The sequence below is a fragment of the Protobothrops mucrosquamatus genome, unplaced genomic scaffold (genome assembly GCF_001527695.2).
Source record: "Protobothrops mucrosquamatus isolate PMUCROS unplaced genomic scaffold, P.Mucros_1.0 scaffold4474, whole genome shotgun sequence".
Taxonomy (NCBI): domain Eukaryota; kingdom Metazoa; phylum Chordata; class Lepidosauria; order Squamata; family Viperidae; genus Protobothrops; species Protobothrops mucrosquamatus.
Window position 1 is genome coordinate 14,315 of NW_015390382.1, and position 21,270 is coordinate 35,584.

Here is a 21,270-nt window from a genome sequence, read left to right on the forward strand (position 1 = left end):
GAAGAGCCCAATTCTGCCTACGATGGGAGACTGGAGATTGAAAGTTTCGTATCTTGCTGAAATGGCAAAGATTTTGGCTTACTTGAAGAACCATTCGAATGAACAATTTTTATCAATATGGAGAAGATGGATTGTTTATATTCAAAAGAAACATAGAGTGGTAGAATATAATTTAGGTTTTTAGATTTTTTTAAGTTTGTTTATTTCTATCCTTTCTTGTAGATTAAGATATTATGTGGAGTTAGAGATATTAGTATTTGTCTACTTTTATATGTATATTATCCTGGGATTAGGTTTGGGAAGTTCGGGGGGGGGGGTTTGATTGTTTATTGTGATTACTTATGATTGTTTTTTTATGATGGAAAAATAAATAAAATTTTCAAAAAAAAAAAAAAAAGAAACAATGGATGGGAACTACTCAAGGAGAGAAGCAACCTGGAATTAAGGCGAAACTTCCTGACAGTGAGGACAATCAACCAGTGGAACAGCTTGCCACCAGGAATTGTGGGTGCTCCATCACTGGAGGTTTTTAAGAAGAGGCTGGACAGTCACCTGTCTGAGATGGTATAGGTTCTATTGCAAGAGCAGGGGGCTGGACTAGATGACCTCCAAGGTCTCTTCCAGCTCTATTCTATTCTAAATGTAGGGCTTATACCAAGGTGCTGTGAAGAAGAAGAAGAAGAAGAAGAAGAAGAAGAAGAAGAAGAAGAAGAAGAAGAAGAAGAAGAAGAAGAAGAAGAAGAAGAAGAAGAAGAAGAAGAAGAAGAAGAAGAAGAAGAAGAAGAAGAAGGAGGAGGAGGAGGAGGAGGAGGCAGGATTAAAACACAAATAAAACAAGAACGAAAGAGATCAAATATGTATTGAAATCTTTGCATTTTAACACAGATGCAGCTACACACACACACACACACACACAGAGAGAGAGAGAGAGAGAGAGAGAGAGAGAGAGAGAAAAGAGAGGGAGGGAGAGAGAGAGAGAGGACTCTAGAACACACACACGCACCCATTTTGTGCTGCTTTCCAAGCACACATTTGTCTAACTAAAATGTGCTCAATTAATATTTCATGTGGCTGCCGTGGCTACTCTACATTCCTAATGGATTGTATTGATCAAAGGCAGAGAGAAAAACTAACCGGGTTGCTGTAGGGAAAAAAGTAAAAGCTGTCAGTTATAAAGCGATGCAGGTTCAAAGGGCCGAAAACTCGGCAGCCAATCCGAGAGGCAAAAAGAGAGGAAGAAAGAGAGATAACGAACGGAGGAGCCCTCACCTGCTGTAGCTACCAGCGGGGAGGAGTGGCGAACACGCAGAATGCAGAGTAGCTGGTAATTTTTAAACCTCAACCAGAGCGTGAGCGATGGGAGCTAACGCAACTTTCAGAGGCCGACAGTGTCCTTCTTAAAATGAAAAGGCCTGAGCAGGGGGTTGGACTCGATGACCTCCAAGGTCCCTTCCAACTTTTTTTTTATTATTATTATTATTATTATTATTATTATTATTATTATTATTATTATTATTATTATTATTATTATTATTATTATTATTATTATTATTATTATGCAAAAGTTTGGTACGGTTTGCTAGGGAGATGGGGATCTGGGGAGGTTTCCCCCCCCCCCGGGAGAACTTCAGAAGGGCCAGACAGATCCTCTTCCAACTTTTTTAAGCATCCCCAGTCCGTGAAGTCAAAGCTTCCATCGGTTGGATGCAGGGGTTGGGGAAGCATGGGCCTTTTGTGGCTTGTGGATTTCCCCGACAATTAATCAGTGGAACGACTTGCCTCCAGAAGCTGTGGGTGCTCCAACAGTGGAAGTTTTTAAGAAGAGACTGGAGAGCCATTTGTCTGAAATGGTACTATAGGGTTTCCTGCCTGAGCAGGGGGTTGGACTAGATGACCTCCAAGGTCCCTTCCAATTCTGTTATTCTATTCTATTCTATTCTATTCTATTCTATTCTATTCTATTCTCTCCCCTACCCTTCATCTTCTCTTCTCTTCTCTCCTCTTCCATTCATTCAATTCCATATTTTCTATTCTATTCTATTCTATTCTATTCTATTCTATTCTATTCTATTCTATTCTATTCTATTCTATATTTCTGCATTCCATTCCATTCCATATATTCTCATATATTCTATTCAATTCCATATTTTCTTATTCTATTCTATTCTATTCTATTCTATTCTATTCTATTCTATTCTATTCTATGCTATTCTATATTTCTGCATTCCATTCCATTCCATATATTCTCATATATTCTATTTTATTCTATTCCATTCCATATTTTGTTATTCTATTCTATTCTATTCTATTCTATTCTATTCTATTCTATTCTATTCTATTCTATTCCATTCCATGCTATTCTTTCTGCATTCCATTCCATTTATTCTATTCTATTCCATATTTTTTTATTCTATTCTATTCTATTCTATTCTACTCTACTCTACTCTACTCTACTCTACTCTACTCTACTCTATTTTTGTTTCCATTCTATTGTATAGAAATAAAGGCAGGATAAAAATCTGATACATAAAATATATAAATCAATCAATAGACAGCTCCCATCAGGAACACACATGTATTTTCCCCGAGATCATGCACAGCTGATCATCTCCGGGAACAGGGTTGGCTGAATCTCTTACACAAATGATCATAATGGGCTTGGCTTTTAAGCATCAGGGCAGGCAACGTGATCCTCCAAGCTGCCAGGTTTCTACCCCTTGGCTGTGAAGAACAAAAGGCAGAGTCCCAGAGAGGCCCCCCTAATAGAATTATTCAATCAAAGCTCAAATCCTTTTCCTCCAGGGCCAACCCCTTTCCTGTAATTCCAAACTCTCGCTTTTCTTCCCCCCCCCTTTTCTGCTTTTATTATGTAAACTTTTCATTAGCAATCAGACATTCCCGCCTAACGTAATCATGTTGGGTTACAATGCCACGGTGGAGAACACAAGGCCCGCCTCGGAAAAAACGGCAGCAGCCGGGCCGGCTAATGCGGTTTTAATGCAATTTGGGTATTGAAGGAAGTCGCGCAGCCTTGATCGTTTTTACCGTCAGATCGATGCGAATTAGGGTCTTAAAGAGAGATAAAACATTTGACAATCAATAGGATCCAAGCCCCCCCCCCCAGAAACATCTCTAGTTTTTTGTTTTGTTTTTTTAAATGAAAGAAATCCTCCAATTCTGGAATATTAAAATTTGGGCCTGGCTGGGATCGGCACAACGAGAGCATCAGGTAAGTATCACAGAATAACACAGTTGGAAGGGACCTTGGAGGTCATCTGGTCCAACCCCCTGCTCAGGCAGGAAGCCTTATACCATTTCAGACAAACGGCTGTCCAGTCTCTTCTTAAAAACTTCCAGTGTTGGAGCATTCACCACTTCTGGAGGCAGGTTGTTCCACTGGTTAATTGTTCTAACTGTCAGGAAATTCCTCCTTAGTTCCAGGTTGCTTCCCTCCTTGATGAGTTTCCATCTGTTGTTTCTCGTCCTGCCTTCAGGGGCTTTGGAGAAGACGTTGACCCCCTCTTTGTGATAGCAACTCAAATACTGGGAGACTGCTATCATATTACCCCTAGTGCTCTTTGTTAGACAATCATATCGAGTTCCCTTAGTCGTTGATCACGATGGCATTAATAGAATAACAGAGTTGGAAGGGACCTTGAAGATCTTCTAGTCTAACCCTTGTTCAAGCTGGAAACTCTATACCATTCCAGACAAATGGGTGTCCAATCTCTTCTTAAAAACCTCCAGCGAGGATCCACAACTTCTGAAGGCAACCCTTTCCACTGGTTGATTGTCCTCACTGTTAGGAAGTTTCTCCTTAGTTCCAGGTTGCTTCTCTCCTTGATTAGTTTCCATCCGTTGCTTCTCATCCTGCCTTCAGGCGCTTTGGAGAATAGCTTGACTCCCTCTTCTTTGGGGGAGCCCCTCAAATATTGGAACGCTGCTTTCATATCACCCCTAGCCCTTCTTTTCATTAAACCAGACACGTCCAATTCCAGCAACCGTTCTTGGTATGTTTTAGCCTCCAGTCCCTTAATCATCTTTGCTGTGAAGACAATGTCTGGTGGCAATGGTCAGATGGCAGATAAATTCGAGATAGTTAATAAATAGAAGAGGAGGAGGAGGAGGAAGAGGAGGAGGAGGAGGAGGACTGTGCAGTCCTTGGTACTCTCTGCACTTGGTGGTTTTCTTGCAAATATTTCATGACCAAACTAGGGAACATCATCAGTGTTTGAAGGCAGTGGGGGTTTCTGACGAGGAAGGAGGAGGAGGAGGAGGAGGAGGAGGAGGAGGAGGAGGAAGAAGAAGAAGAAGATTGTGAGCTCCATAGTGCTCTCTGAGTTTGGTGGCTTTCTTGCAGACGTTTCGTGACCCAACTAGGGAACATCACTAGTGCTAGTAGGGAGTGGGATTTGCAAGGAAGAGGAGAAGTAGCAGTTGGAGGAGGAGGAGGGCGGGAGAAAAGGACTGTGGGGTCCTTGATGCTCTCTGAGCTTGGTGGTTTTCTTGTAGACGTTTCATGACCCAACTAGGTAACATCATCAGTGCTCGAAGAGAATGGGGCTTACTCCCGGTGTATATAACTAGTGGCTTGCCCTGTCAGTGCTGGTGGGGGTAAGCAAATGGCGTTAAATCCAGAATTATCTGTAAGTACTGATGTTGGTTACAGCATTGGAAATACACAAAGATCAGAAGTCCAGGGTGATTTTGTTTCTGTCTTAAGACCTGCTGGAAAATCTTGGCTCCTGGATGAACGGGGTAGGCTCTACTACGCCTTTACAAAGAACCTCAGCCGGAGACTCAGGATTTGGCTACCGTTTCGCCCAAGAGGGAACTGTTTTGTTTTTTTCCTCTTGGTCATTGTGTTAAAAGAATTAGATTATGATCTTCTTTAATGTTTTGCTGGCCTTCAGGCTGCCATTTGCATATGGCTAGATCTGACATTTTAAGATAGCATGGGGTTGCGTGCCATTTTTTGTGCCGCTTTGCCGATTTCCCCCACACACACACACTTGATACGAACGAGCGTTACGGGGGTCACCTCCAGGCAGAGAACCTTCCAGAACCATCCATTGCACAGATATGTTTGGAGGTGTTCCTGCTCTTTAAAATATCTCATGCCTTCCTTGTGGACCGGCTGGTAGAAATAAACAAGGCTCTGTATATTTATTTATTATTAAGGTTTTTATCCCGTCTTTATTATTTTATAAGTAATTCAAGGTGGTGAACATCCAAAATACTCTTTGGCCTCTTATCATCCCCAGGACAACGACCCTGTGAGGTAAGTTGGGATGAGAGAGAAGGACTACCCCAAAGTCACCCAGCCGGCTTTCGTCCGAGGCAAGGACTAGAACTCACCGTCTCCTGGTTTGTAGGCCAAACTGCTCTCAAGCCCTGCATTCAAACTATTAGCCACTCTAGTCTTGCCCAAGACGAGACTAGAATTCACCGTCTCCTGGTGATTGGCCCAAAGTCACCCAGCTGTCTTTCATGGCCATGGCAGGACTAGAACTCACCGTCTCCTGGTGATTCCACCCAGCTGGCTTTCATGTCTAAGGTGTGGATTAGAATTCATAGTCTCCTGATGACTGGCCTAAAGTCACCCTGTCAGTTTTCAGTACTAGAACTCACCATCTCCGGGTGACTGGCCCAAAGTCATCCAGCTGGCTTTTATGCCTAAATCAGAACTAGAACTCACCATCTCCTGGTGATTGGTTCAAAATTACTTGGCTTTCATGCCTAAGGCGGGACTAGAATTCACCATCTCTTGGTGATTGGCCCAAAGTCACCCAGCTGTCTTTCATGGCCATGGCAGGACTAGAACTCACCGTCTCCTGGTGATTCCACCCAGCTGGCTTTCATGTCTAAGGTGTGACTAGAATTCATAGTCTCCTGATGACTGGCCTAAAGTCACCCTGTCAGTTTTCATGCCTAAGTCAGAACTAGAACTCACCATCTCCTGGTGATTGGCCCAAAGTCACCCAGCTGTCTTTCATGGCCATGGCAGGACTAGAACTCACCGTCTCCTGGTGATTCCACCCAGCTGGCTTTCATGTCTAAGGTGTGACTAGAATTCATAATCTCCTGATGACTGGCCTAAAGTCACCCTGTCAGTTTTCATGCTGAAGGCAGTACTAGAACTCACCATCTCCGGGTGACTGGTCCAAAGTCATCCAGCCGGCTTTCATGCCTAAGTCAGAACTAGAACTCACCATCTCCTGGTGATTGGTTCAAAATTACTTGGCTTTCATGCCTAAGGCGGGACTAGAATTCACCGTCTCCTGGTGATTGGCCCAAAGTCACCCAGCTGTCTTTCATGGCCATGGCAGGACTAGAACTCACCGTCTCCTGGTGATTCCACCCAGCTGGCTTTCATGTCTAAGGTGTGACTAGAATTCATAGTCTCCTGATGACTGGCCTAAAGTGACCCTGTCAGTTTTCAGTACTAGAACTCACCATCTCCGGGTGACTGGCCCAAAGTCATCCAGCCGGCTTTTATGCCTAAGTCAGAACTAGAACTCACCATCTCCTGGTGATTGGTTCAAAATTACTTGGCTTTCATGCCTAAGGCGGGACTAGAACTCGCCGTCTCCTGGTGATCAGCCCAAAGTCGCCCAGCCAGTTTTCAGGCCTAAGGCAGGACTAGAACTCACCGTCTCCTGGTGATCAGCCCAAAGTCGCCCAGCCAGTTTTCAGGCCTAAGGCAGGACTAGAACTCTCCTGGTTTCTAGCCCAGCACCTTAACCACTAGGCTGAACCTCATGTCCTGCAATTCATACGATCATCTTCACAGGATCCCTGTGAAAAGCGCGACAGTCTGAAACCCGCCTTTTATAAGCTGACGCAGAAAGTGAATTCTTGAGTGGGAACTGACTGAAAAATTCCAGGCATATTTGCCCTTATTAAGTGGAGCTGCTTTGCAACAATGCCACAATTAGCTCTATTAATCTCACACTCCCAACTTGAAATCACGCTGACACGCAACAGCTTCGCTTTTACGCATCGAACGGAATGATAAATTTAGCCGTTCAACCTTATTTAATTTCTCTCTCTCTTTTTTTTTTTTTTTACAGGCAATTAAGCAAGCTCAATCTTTTTAGGTGCTACGGCTGGCGACCCTGCCATCCATCCCCACGTTCAATTAAACCCAGACACGAGACTTGTCAGAAGAGTTATCAACGGAGGGGGCGCTTTTCTTTAATCCCCCCCCCAAAGCGATTTACACAGCAAGCTGCACTCACAAGAAAAATCGGCTTCATTTAAATCAGCGTTTCTCAACCTTGACAATTTTAAGGCATGTGGACTTCAACTCCCAGAATTCCACAGCCAGCAATGCTGGCTGTGGAATTCTGGGAATTGAAGTCCACATGCCTTAAAATTGTCAAGGTTGAGAAACACTGATTTAAATGCATAAGAAGGCTGAAATCCGACAGGACAACTTTAAAAACATTCGTTTTTCGGCAGGAAAGCCTTAAAAAAAAAAAAAAAAAGCAAGATGGCGTTTAATTTCACTCCAATCATCGGAAGCCCTTTTCCCGATGGACGTTTTCTGAGGACGTCAGAAAAAAATCACATCCTCCATTTCGTCTTCAATTAACCGTATCGTAATACAAGGGAGTCCTCGGCTTACGGCTAAAAATGGAGCCTGATGTTTGTGTTGCTAAGCAAGACAAGTTGTTAGGCGTGCTTTGGCCCGTTTTACGACCTTCCCTGCCACAGTCCTTAAGTGAATCACTGCAGTCGTTAAAGTAGTAACTCGGTTGTTAAGTGAATTCGGCTTCTCCCCCCATGGACTTTGCTTGTCAGAAGGTCAAAAAAGGGGATCGTGTGATCCCCGGGACGCTGCGACCGTCGGAAATGTGAGTCAGTTGCCAAGCGGCTGAATTTTGATCACGTGACCCTGGAGGGATGATGCGACGGTCATAAGTGTGAAAAACGGTCCTAAGTCACTTTTTTCAGTCACTAGGCCAGGGGTAGGCAACCTTGGCTCTTTGATGACTGGTGGACTTCAACTCCCAGAATTCCTGAGCCAGCCATGCTGAGGGGAAAGGGAGAGGTTTCCAAGCTGAGCCATGCTGGCTCAGGAATTCTGGGAGTTGAAGTCCACGAGTCATCAAAGAGCCAAGGTTGCCTACCCCTGGTCTAGGAGGCTCACCGCTTAGAACAGGAGGATTTAGGACAGGGGTAGGCAACCTTGGCCTGTTCATGACTTGTGGACTTCAACTCCCAGAATTCCTGAATCAGCATGGAAACCTCTCCCTTTCTCCTCAGCATGGCTGGCTCAGGAATTCTGGGAGTTGAAGTCCACGAGTCATAACAGAGCCAAGGTTGCCTAACCCTGGTCTAGGAGGCTCACCACTTAGACCAGAAGGACTTAGGACAGGGATAGGCAACCTTGGCCCTTTTATGACTCGTGGACTTCAACTCCCAGAATTCCTAAGCCAGCATGGCTCAGCTTGGAAACCTCTCCCTTTCCCCTCAGCGTGGCTGGCTCAGGAATTCTGGGAGTTGAAGTCCACAAGTCATAAAAGAGCCAAGGTTGCCTACCCCTGGTCTAGTGAGTGAAAAAAGTGACTTAGGACCGTTTTTCATACTTATGACTGTCGCAGCATGTGTACCTTTTAGAGATATTTTGGTCCAAACGCTTTCTTGGGGGGAAAAAAAAATCACATTGGCAACCTGTATGACAATTCCATGGCACAGGATGATGGGTATGGTGTTTTTATGGGCAAGCAATGGATAAAGATTTTTTTTTTTTTAAAAAAGGTCTTACTTGAATCGGGATTTGACTTCTTCTACAGCTTTCTCGTATTGTTCGGTGGTGACTTTGTAGAACTGTGAGCTCTGTGGGAAGAGGAGGAGAAAAAGGGAATAAATTAAGTATAAATGCCCCCCCCAAAAAAAGCAAATGAGAAATGGTAGTATTTAAGGAGTGGGTGTTTATCTTTCTTACAGTCCCCAAAGAGGAATTTGTGCGTAACAATGCTTGAAACTTTCAAGCCAGGCCACAAGCAGGACGAAACAACGTATAGAAGATGCTTTTCTAATTATTATTATTATTTTGTATTTATTAGATTTTGATCCCAACTTAATTACTTTAGAAGTAACTCAAGGCAGCAAACGTACCTAATAGTCCGTCTTCCTCCTATTTTCCCCATAAAAACCCTGTAAAAGGGATGGGGCTGAGAGGGGGAGTGGCCCAAAGTCACCCAGCCGACTTTCAGACCCTAGAACTCACAGACTCCTGGTTTCTAGGCTAGCATCTTAATCACTACCCCCAAATGGTCCAAAGTCACCCAGCCGGCTTTTGTGCCTAAGACAGGACTAGAACTCACCACCTCATGGCGATTGGCCCAAAGTCACCCAGCCAGCTTTCATGCCTAAGGTAGAACTAGAACTCACAGACTCCTGGTGATTGGCCCAAAGTCACCCAGATGGCTATCGTGCCTAAGGCAGGACTAAAACTCACAGGCTCCTGGTGATTGGCCCAAAGTCACCCAGCCAGCTTTCGTGCCTAAGACAGGACTAGAACTCACCACCTCCTGGCGATTGGCCCAAAGTCACCCAGCCAGCTTTCATGCCTAAGGCAGAACTAGAACTCACAGACTCCTGGTTTCTAGGCTCGCACCTTAATCATTACCCCCAAACTGTCCAAAGTCACCCAGCTGGCTTTCGTGCCTAACTCAGGACTAGAATTCACTACCTCCTGGCAATTGGCCCAAAGTTACGCAGCTGGCTTTGGTGCCCAAGTCAGAACTAAAACTCACTGCCTCCTGGTCATTGGTCCAAAGTCACCCAGCTGGCTTTCATGCCTAAGACAGGACTAGAACTCACAGACTCCTGGTGATTGGCCCAAAGTCACCCAGATGGCTATCGTGCCTAAGACAGGACTAGAACTCACCGCCTCCTGGTGATTGGCCCAAAGTCACCCAGATGCCTATCGTGCCTAAGACAGGACTACAACTCACAGACTTCTGGTTTCTAGGCTAGTACCTTAATCACGACCCCAAATTGTCTTTTTAATTAATTCAAACGACCGGACCGGGAAAAGCACACAATCTACCTTCTTTCCAATTCAGCTGCACATTTACCCCCTCCCCGCTTTAGCTTGGATTTCCTCTTGGTACCTTTTTCATTGGGGGCCCTCTCCCTTTTGCCTGGTTTCCTCTTCTCGCTGGCTTTTCCATCATCGGCCCCAGGCCCCCCCTGTGGCCCTACCGGTCCGTGACCCTGAAGGACTGTGGATCTCCAGGTTTAGCTGAGTTTCCCAACTGAACTTCCATGACATCACAATGCCCCCAAGCCTTGGCAACTGCAAACACACCGAGAGCAGCAAGAGGCAACCTTGAGTCATGCTCATACAGTGCCCAAGTGACTTCTCTGTAAGTCAGCCAAGCCATTATTTTGGCTAAAAAGCAGCGTTTTGTGGCACTCCCGTATTTATTTTATTTATATCCTGCCTTTTTTCCCTTTCACAAATAACTCAAGAGGGCGAATGTCTCCAACACATCTTCTTCCTCCGATTTTCCTCACAACAACCCTGTGGGGTGACTTGGGCTAAGACAGAGGATGGCCCAAAGGTATCCAGTTGGCTTTTGTGCCTATGGCGGGACTAGAACTCGCCGTCTCCTGGTGATTGGCCCAAAGTCACCCAGCCGGCATTCATGCCTAAGGCGGGACTAGAACTCACACTCTCCTGGTGATTGGTCAAAGTCACCCAGACGGCTTTCATGCCTAAGGTAGGACTAGAACTCCCCGTCTCCTGGTGATCGGCTGAAAGTCACCCAGCCAGCATTCATGCCTAAGGTGGGACTAGAACTCACAGTCTCCTGGTGATTGGTCCAAAGTCAACCAGCTGACTTTCATGCCTAAGGCGGGACTTGAACTCACCATCTCCTGATTTCCAGCGTGCTGCTTTAACCATTAGATCAGGGCTAGGCAACCTTGGCTCTTTTATGACTCGTGGACTTCAACTCCCAGAATTCCTGAGCCAGCCATGCTGAGGGGAAAGAGAGAGGTTTCCATGCTGAGCCAGGCTGGCTCAGGAATTCTGGGAGTTGAAGTCCACGAGTCATCAAAGAGCCAAGGTTGCCTATCCCTGCACTAGATCAAGCGGGCTCTCTTGTATTATCTATTTATTAAATAGATTTACTGCATACGGCCACCGAAATGACAAGCTGTGACTCCAGGCAGCGTAGAGCATTAAAAGGAAATTTTGGGCTCACCAGCGGCCATTGAGATGAGGACTAAGTGTACTTTGAGCAAGGAATGAAGACCCCCTCGGTTTAATCTGCTTACGGGAAACCCTACCAGCAGTGCTTGCTGTGACATTGTAGGAATGTGGCTTGTTCGGTTGTGGACATAAATTGTACAGTTCGGTATTCTGACAAGGCTGTTTTGTCGGGGGAGCGGGCGTGATTTGTGGTGGATATTAAGACAGACCGGTTGATTTAAGGAGGGCAGCAGGGATAACTAATGTATCAAAGACCAGTGTGTTAGCGGTTGTCAGACACAACGGAGTGAACATCGTCGAGGTATGTAACCGATGATAAAAGTTGGTCCTCGACTTACGACGAGTTCGTTCCAGTCAGCCTGCCGAGGGATAGTCTCGTCCAGGATTCAGTTCCAATGGCCGCCCCAGGGCCCTTCTCCTGTGATCATGCGTCCGCAGCTAACGTGTTGGCAAGCGTCCCGTGTTTATGGCCATATGCAGCATCCCACGCGTGACCGTGTTTTGCGACCGTTTTGCTGAAGAAAAAAAAAAAGGCTTCCAGCTTTTGGTCAAACTTGTGAATCTTTGCTTTGCTTAACAACTGTGGCGTTCTCTTTATGACTGCTGCGTTCATTTTACGACCTGCGCAGAGAAGGTCAGTCACTTGGTTTTCAATCAATCAGAACTGAGCTGGAAGGGACCTTGGAGGTCTTCTAGTCCAGCCCCCTGCTCAAGCAGGAGACCCTTTACCATTCCAGACAAGTGGCTGGTCCAGCCTCTTCTTAAAAACCTCTCACAACTTCTGAAGGCAGGTTGTTCCACTGGTTAATTGTCCTCACTGTCAGGAAGTTTCTCCTTAATTCCAGGTTGCTTCTCTCCTTGGTGAGATTCCTTCCGTTGTTTCTCGTCCTGCCTTCCGGTGCTTTGGAGAAGAGGTCGATTCCCCTCCTGATTCAACATCAGACCATGTTCTGAGTATCTCTTCAGATGAAACTCATCAGACGAACGGAAGAAGCTTCTTGGATAAGAAGTGAAACGCTTCCAAAGGAAGAAAAAAAAAGACCCAAGAAAGTTGAGTTGCCTTTTGGAAAAAGCACTTCGGAGACAACCATGATGGATTAAGAAACTCCATAGACATCAGATGAAATGTAAGGAGCTACCACGGCCGAAGCCTTCTCCCCGTTCTTCTAAACCAGGACTCTCCAAACTTAACAATCAGAATAGAGCTGGAAGGGACCTTGAAGGTCATCTAGTCCAGCCCCCTGCTCAAGCAGGAGACCCTAGACCATTTCAGACAAATGGCTCTCCAGTCTCTTCTTTAAAAACCCCCAGTGATGAAGCACCCACGACTTCTGGAGGCAAAGCTGTTCCACTGGTTGATTGTCCTCACTGTCAGGAAATTCCTCCTTAGTTCCAGGTTGCTTCTCTCCTTGATGAGTTTCCATCCGTTGCTTCTTCTCCTGCCTTCTGGAAAATAAGTTGCCCCCCCCCTTTTCTTTGTGGCAGCCCCTCAACTGGGTAAGCCCACTTGAGTTACCTGATTTACGACTTACGACATTGATGGGCAGGTTCTATTACGGTCATGACTCAAGGGCTACTTATAGAATCTTCTGCTATATATCAAATCAAAATCACAACAACGATGGTCAAGAAGCTAGCCCAGGGTTAGGCAACCTTGGCTCTTTTATGACTCATGGACTTCAACTCCCAGAATTCCTGAGCCAGCCATGCTGAGGGGAAAGGGAGAGGTTTCCAAGCTGAGCCATGCTGGCTCAGGAATTCTGGGAGTTGAAGTCCACGAGTCATAAAAGAGCCAAGGTTGCCTACCTCCAATCTAGGAGGCTCACCGCTCAGAACAGGAGGACTTAGGACAGGGGTAGGCAACATTGGCTCTTTTATGACTCATGGACTTCAACTCCCAGAATTCCTGAGCCAGCATGGGAGAACAATGGCCCCCTCATGACTCGTGGACTTCAACTCCCAGAATTCCTCAGCCAGCATGGGGGAACAATGGCCCCTTCATGACTCGTGGACTTCAACTCCCAGAATTCCTGAGCCGGCATGGCTCAGCTTGGAAACCTCTCCCTTTCCCCTCAGCATGGCTGGCTCAGGAATTCTGGGAGTTGAAGTCCTGCACTGAGAAATGTTCAAACCGAGGTTTGGCGACATCTCAAAAGACAAAATGCCACTCGGAAAGGTAACAGGACAAATATTGGATTATCTGAGTTTTAATGATCGTAGCCTGGGCCTACGCTCTCTCCGAGGCTGCGAGAGCTGCGCTGACGTTCGCCAGGGATCCGCAGAAATCATTGTTAAAAAAAACAACAAGAACATTACGCCAAGGAAGGAGAAGCAGAATCCAATTGTGTTTCAGGCAGGCCTGCTGTCTTCTGCACAAATTATAATAAATTGTGGGGCCCAGGCGACAAGCAAAAGGCCGCATGAAGATTAAACAGAACAAGTTGGTCTCTGTCTGGCCCTAATAAGTCATCTGCCCGGGATATCCAGTTCCAGGCGCAACTTTGGTGGGGTAGTTTATTATTATTATTTTTTTTAATACATCACTGCTGGCCAGTCAGAAAACAAAAATGAAATCTTCGTTAGGTCGCTCACACACACACACACACACAATCTCAGCCCGCTTCTGGATTTAGCGTTGGGGCTCATCCTACGACAGTCACATCCAGGGTTGCCCCAACGCAAATAAAATCAATCGGGATTAGACACAAGCGGAGGGGACGGCGGTGGGCAGTTTGGACGGGTCAGCCGTTTGGAGATGACGGATGGTGCTCCGTCCACCGGCTAGCTGGCCTTCATCTTGTGTTGGAGGAGAGAGATTTATCTCTCTTCGGCCTAATCAATAAAGATGAACACAACAGTTGTAGAGATCGATCGCAATTTTTTATCATTTTAAAGCAGGAAAGGCGCGTCTTGGACACAAAAAGCAATATTCTTTGCATACCTCTCTCTCTCTCTCTCTCTCTCCTTTTTCTCCCTCCCTTTCCTTTTCCTCCCTTTCTATCCCTCCCTCCCTCCTTTCTTTTCCCTTCCTTCCTCTTTCCCTCCTCCCTCCCTCTCTCTTACCCTCTCTGGCTCCCTCCTTTCCTTTCCCTCCTTCTTCTCTTTCCCTCTTTTCCTTTCCTTCTGTTCCCTCCCTCCCTTTCCCGTTCCTCCCTTGCTTTCTATCCTTCCCTCCCTCTCCTTTCTTTTCCCTTCCTTCCTTTCCCTCCTCCCTCCCTCCCCCTTACCCTCTCTGCCTCCCTTCTTTCCTTTCCCTCTCTTCCTTTCCTTCTCTTCCCTCCCTCTTTCCTCCCTTCCTTTCTATCCTTCCCTCCCTCTCCTTTCTTTTCCCTTCCTTCCTCTTTCCCGCCTCCCTCTCTTACCCTCTCTGCCTCCCTCCTTCCTCTTTCCCCTCTCTCCTTTCCTTCTCTTCCCCTTCCTTCCCTCCCTCCCTTCCTTTCCATTTCCTCCATTCCTTTCTATCCCTCCCTCCTTCTTTTCCCTTCCTTCCTCTTTCCCTCCTCCCTCCCTCTTACCCTCTCTGCCTCCCTCCTTTCCTTTCCCTCCTTCTTCTCTTTCCCTCTCTTCCTTTCCTTCTCTTCCCTCCCTCCCTCTCCATTTCCTCCATTCCTTTCTGTCCCTCTCCGTCCTTTCTTTTCCCTTCCTTCCTTTCCTGCCTCCCTCCCTTCCTCTTACCCTCTCTGCCTCCCTCCTTTCCTTTCCCTCCTTCCTCTTTCCCTCTCTCCTTTCCTTCCTTCCTTCCTTCCTTCCTTCCTTCCTTCCTTCCTTCCTTCCTTCCACCATTTGAATGATAAGCTGCTATACATACTGAACAGCCGTAATCTGCCTTCGGACCATAAAGCAGCCTTTTATCCATATTCGTTTATTTATTTATACTTCATATTTCGTAGCCACCCATCCTCCCTCTGCTTTTATTTTCGGCTTAGTTAAATGATATGGTTTTGACTTGGCATTCTACGCATGCTTCCTCGACGTATCGGCGGTTTTATTTTGGCTTTTTCCCCACCAAACCCTCCCTGCTCACCTTTCAAGAAGAAATCTAGAACTATATAAAATGTTGGGATAGAAATACCGTTTACTTTAATAGGGCTGGCCGTTAAAAATTACATTAACGTCCAGTCTAATATATTGGCAGGGGGGAAAAACCAGAGCGCCTTTCTTCTCAGCTGGTTAATTGAATCTGCCCCTTAATAAGGCAGTAAATTATGGCCTATAGTGGCTCCAGGTTGAAAAATACCTGCTCGGAAAATGAGAGTGATGCCTTATCCTGTGTCCGTGGAGTAGAAAAAAAATATATATCTTTCACGTTTTTTACAGCAGGCCAGGAACTGCAGGCTAAGTTCTAAATATAGAGAAAATTGTAAGGCCTTCTAAATACTCTGGTCCTCTTTTTGTTCGTACACACTTCCCACACTGAAGCCACACATGCTCAGCTGAAAGCTAGTTTTGAAATTTCCTCCATTTTAGCCATGCTTGTGGGTAGGAAGGGGCAAATGCCTTAAAAATGGATTATCTATCTATCTATCTATCTATCTATCTATCTATCTATCTATCTATCTATCATCTCTCGCTAATTATCTATCATCTCTATCATCTCTATCTATCTATCTATCTATCTATCTATCTATCTATCTATCTATCTATCTATCTATCTATCTATCTCATTATCTATCTCACCATCTATCTATCTATCTATCTATCTATCTATCTATCTATCTATCTATCTATCTATCTATCTATCTATCATCTCTCGCTAATTATCTATCATCTCTATCATCTCTATCTATCTATCTATCTATCTATCTATCTATCTATCTATCTATCTATCTATCTCATTATCTATCTCACCATCTATCTATCTATCTATCTATCTATCTATCTATCTATCTATCTATCTATCTATCTATCTATCTATCATCTCTCGCTAATTATCTATCTCTATCATCTCTATCTATCTATCTATCTATCTATCTCACCATCTATCTATCTATCTATCTATCTATTTATCTATCTATCTATCTCTCACTATCTATCTATCTATCTATCTATCTATCTATCTATCTATCTATCTATCTATCACCATCTATCTACCTATCTCTCACTATCTATTTATCTATCATCTCTCGCTAATTATCTATCTATATCAATCTATCTCTCACCATCTACCTATCCATCCATCTATCTCTATATCTAGCTATCTCACCATCTCACCCTCTCTCTCTCTCTCTCTCTCTCACCATCTATCTATCTATCTATCTATCTATCTATCTATCTATCTATCTATCTATCTATCTATCTATCTATCTCTCACTATCTATCTATCTATCATCTCTCGCTAATTATCTATCATCTCTATCTATCTATCTATCTATCTATCTATCTATCTATCTATCTATCCATCCATCCATCCATCCATCCATCCATCCATCCATCCATCCATCTACGATGAAATGATATAGGGACTCCTGCTTGAGCAGGGGGCTGGACTAGAAGACCTCCAAGATCCCTTCCAGCTCTATTCCGATTATTATTAAATGGCAGCCAACGTCTCTTTTTCCAAGCGTGGTTAAAAACATGTAATGTAATAAAACACCCCGTTGAATTCCTGTTTGGAAACCAACTGAGGAGTTACATTTTTCCGCAGCTACTAGACCCCGAAGATAACTAACAAATCAATCTTACATGCATGAATTTTTCAATCTACAAGAGGAATGCCCTCAAATGCGTTGCATATTAAGGGAGCTACATCCCTTGTGTAGGGAGGGAGGCACGGATCCAAACGTGCTTCCTGAAGATCTAATCTGCAAACAGCAGAAGTGGGACGCGTAAAGGGATTTGTAAAATGTTAGTAGCCTTCTCCCAACCTGTCGGGTTGAAATTCCGACGTCTGAAACATTTTTGGACCTCGAGGCATTTTGTGCCCCTCAGCAAAGGATCCCAGGTTTATCTATACAGCTAGTTCTCGACTTACGATAGCTCATTTAGTGACCGTTCAGAATTACAGCGCCATTGAAAAAAGGGACTTATGACCGTTTTTCAGACTTACAACCGTTGCAGAGTCCCCATGCTGTGATTTAGAATAGAATAGAGCTGGAAGGGGCCTTGGAGGTCTTCTAGTCCAGCCCCCTGCTCAAGCAGGAGAACATATGCCATCTCAGACAAGTGACTGTCTAGTCTCTTCTTAAAAATCTCCAGTGATGGAGCGCCCACGATTTCTGGTGGCAAGCTGTTCCACTGGTTAATTGTCCTCCCTGTCAGGAAGTTTCTCCTTAATTCCAGGTTGCTTCTCTCTTTGGTCAGTTTCCAACCATTGTTTCTCATCCTGCCCTCTGGTGCTTTGGAGAATAACGTGACCCCCCCCCTCGTCTTTGTGGCAGCCCCTCAAATATTTACATTCGTATGTTTGACAACTGGCTCGTATTTATGACGGTCGCAGTGTCCCCGGGGTCACGTGATCCCCTTTTGCAATCTTCTGGGAAAGCCAGTTTCACTTAACAACCGTGTTAACTCACATCAACACCTGCAGTGATTCACTTAACAACTGTGGCAAGGTCGTAAAATGGGGCCATAGCGCTTAGACTTATATACCACTTCATATAGGGCTTTACAGCCCTACGTAAAGCGGTATCCAGAGCCAGCCAATTGCCCCAAGCAGAGCAAAACGGGGTGAGATTAACTTAACTGTCTCGCTTAACGACATAAATGTTGAGCTCCATTGTAGTCACGAATTGAGGATTACATGCAGCTCCCCCATTTTCACCAAAACTGTGTTTCTTCTTCTACCGGTCCCGAGGCTATACTACAAATCTAATAAATACGTACAGAGATACAGATGCATACGTAACAATAATCTTATATGTGATTTTCTTCAGGCTGGCAAGAGGCCTGCCTATGAAAGAGGGTTCAAACAGCTCTTAGCTCAATTTCCAGAGGGGGGGAACATCTGGACGATCAAAATCCTGAAAGTCAATACATTTCCAAGCCCCGCAAACAGGATAGCCGTATTTCTTAGTAGGACGAGAAAGCAAGCAGAGCTGAGCGAAGCAATATTGTGTCTCAAAAGAGGTTACAGCTCTGCTTAAAAAGGCCTTTCATTCAATAATTCAGAATTAAATGGGCCCGACTTCAAGATTAAAGGCTGGACTGCTATCAATCCCATCCAACACGTAAAACAAAACGGGGGGTGGGGGGGGAGAGAAAAACCTCAGTGTCTTTTCCACTATTTTAATGGAGAAGAGGGAGTCAAACTATTCTCCAAAGCACCGGAAGGCAGGACAAGAAACAATGGTTCTATATTAAGGCGAGAAAAAAAACCCAAATGCACAGGTATAGTATAGGACTATAGGTAGTACCTGGATCAATAGTAGCAACTGTGAGAGGGATCTCGGAGTCCTAGTGGATGATCATTTAAATAGGAGCCAGCCGTGTGCTGCAGCTGCCAAAAAGGCCAACACAGTGCTGGGCTGCATTAACAGAGGGATAGAATCAAGATCACGTGAAGTGTTAATACCACTTTACAAGGCCTTGGTAAGGCCACACCTGGAATACTGCATCCAGTTTTGGTCACCACGATGTAAAAAAGATGCTGAGACTCTGGAAAGAGTCCAGAGAAGAGCAACAAAGATGATCAGGGGACTGGAGGCTAAAACATATAAGGAATGGTTGCTGGAATTGGGGATGTCTAGTTTAACGAAGAGAAGAATGAGGGGGGACATGATAGCAGTGTTCCAATCTCTCAGGGGCTGCCCCAAAGAAGAGGGAGTCAAGCTATTCTCCAAAGCGCCTGAAGGCAGGACAAGAAGCAACGGATGGAAACTAATCAAGGAGAGAAACAACCTGGAATTAAGGAGAAACTTCCTGACAGTGAGAACAATTAACCAGTGGAACAACCTGCCTCCAGAAGTGGTGGATGCTCCAACACTGGAAGTTTTTAAGAAGAAACTGGACAGCCATTTGTCCGAAATGGTATAGGGTTTCCTGCCTGAGCAGGGGGTTGGACTAGATGATCTCCAAGGTCCCTTCCAACTATTATTATTATTATTATTATTATTATTATTATTATTATTATTATTATTATTATTATTATTATTATTATTATCTTGCCTCCAGAAGCTGTGGGTGCTCCATCACTGGAGGTTTTTAAGAAGAGACTGGACAGCTCTTTGCCTGGAATGGGGGTTGGACTAGACGACCTCCAAGGTCCCTTCCAACTCTATTATTCTGCTATTTTTATAAGCCATCAAAACGCATTTAAAGTTTGGCAGCTGAACTTCTTTTAAGCCCGACTGAAGATGTCTAAGGGTAGGTCTGTTTATCCGTCTCGTAGTAAGATACGCGGGCTTCATTTCACTGCCTGGCTAATATTGGGAGGCGCGCTCAAGAAAAATGAAAAAATGTTTCATCAAAGGATATACCTATTTCAGCAGCCTTGTAGCAACTCACTCAAGCATCTCATCTGCATGTAATTGAAACGCAATTCTGTTTAATACGGGGACCTGCTCCGTCTTCAGCACGTGGTTCGGCACACAATGATACTTAAGCATCCTTTGATGACAGGATGCCTAATCAAAGCCAACTATGTTTACAACTGTTCCCCCTGTCTTTGGCACGGCGTTCCGGCGATATTGCATTCATACCAAATCCGGCGGGGCGGAGTTACTCATGTTTGCAGTTCTTTAGCACAGCAAAGGGCCCCTTGTCGTTTCCCGTTGCTCTGAGAAAGCTCCAGGGACTTAATTGGCAAGTGGGAACTTTTTTTATTGTGCGGTCTTGAATAACGTGCGCCTGGCAGGCTGCGCGCCCATTAGCAGAAATGGCACATCTATAACAATGCCAAGCAGCTACTAAACTTTCTCCCGCGGGACGCCGGCTGATTCTGCACCTTCGAATCGGGCTGAAGAAGAAAAAAAAGACGCGAGGATTTAATTTGCCGTTTGAATGAAATTGGCACAAAGGGGTGAGTTTTTTCCCATTGCAAAGTGGAGCAGGGTTGAATGCCCCTAGATCAGTGGTGGCGAACCCATGGCACGGGTGCCAGAGGCGGCACTCAGAGCCTTCTCTGTGGGCACGCGCGCCGTCGCCCCAGACCTAGGCCTTTAGCTGGGTTTTATAAAACTTTTTCGCTTTAGGCCTCCGCCGTCGTGTGCAAAAAAAAAAAAAAAGGTTCGATCAGTCAATTTCAACTTCTCGTGGGGAAAAAAAAGATCTTGCAAAGTTTGAATTGATTGATTGAACTTTTTAGTCCCACCCAGTCTGCCGTTACCACCGCAGCCACGCCCACCCAATGGGCCACGCCCACCCGGCACCTGACGATGCATAAGTGGGTTTTGTGTTGCAGTTTGGGCACTCAGTCTCTAAAAGGTTCGCCATCACTGCCCTAGATGCTTCTTTTAAGGGTCTGCTCCATGAGTTCTAAAACCTGTGGGGTCCTTGGTGCTCTCTGAGCTTGACTGTTTTCTTGCAGATGTTTCATGACCCAACTAGGTAACATCATCAGTGCTAGAAGGGAGAGGAGATTGCGGAGAGGAGGAGGAGGAGGAGGAGGAGGAGGAGGAAGAGGAGGAGGAGGAGGAGGAGAACTAGGTTCCTTGGTGCTCTCTGAGCTGGGTTGTTTTCTTGTGGACATTTCCTGACCCAACTACGTAACATCATCAGTGCAAGAAGGGGCTTGTGCTGCATATAAACAGAGAGCAAACCCCACTCCCTCCTAGTAATGAGGACGTTACCTAGTTGGGTCATGAAAGGCTTGCAAGAAAACCACCAAGTTCAGAGAGCACCAAGGACCCCACCGTCCTCCTCCTCTCCACAAACCCCACTCCTTCCTAGCACTGATGACGTTACTTAATAGGGTCATGAAATGTCTCCAAGAAAACCACCAAGGACCCACAGATATTCTCTTTTTGGGGTATTTCTGAAATCTGACATCAAGTCCCCTTTAAATCTCCTGGTGATTGGCCCAAAGTCAGCTGGCTTTCATGGATAAGAGGGATAGAGCCTTTTATTCAGAGTTATCTGAACCATGAGATGGGAGATAGATA

At 45.2% G+C, this 21,270-nt stretch overlaps 1 protein-coding gene across 1 annotated transcript in view; it reads right to left on the reverse strand.

The window, feature by feature from the left end:
• LOC107299042 (MICOS complex subunit MIC19-like) overlaps positions 1-21,270 on the reverse strand; it is a gene marked incomplete at its 3' end in the record, with an annotated part of 57,710 nt that overhangs the window by 13,603 nt on the left and 22,837 nt on the right. The window contains exon 3 of the mRNA XM_015828409.1: positions 8,774-8,844. Within this exon, the coding sequence (XP_015683895.1) occupies positions 8,774-8,844 (71 nt within the window). The remainder of the gene's footprint in view (positions 1-8,773; positions 8,845-21,270) is intronic.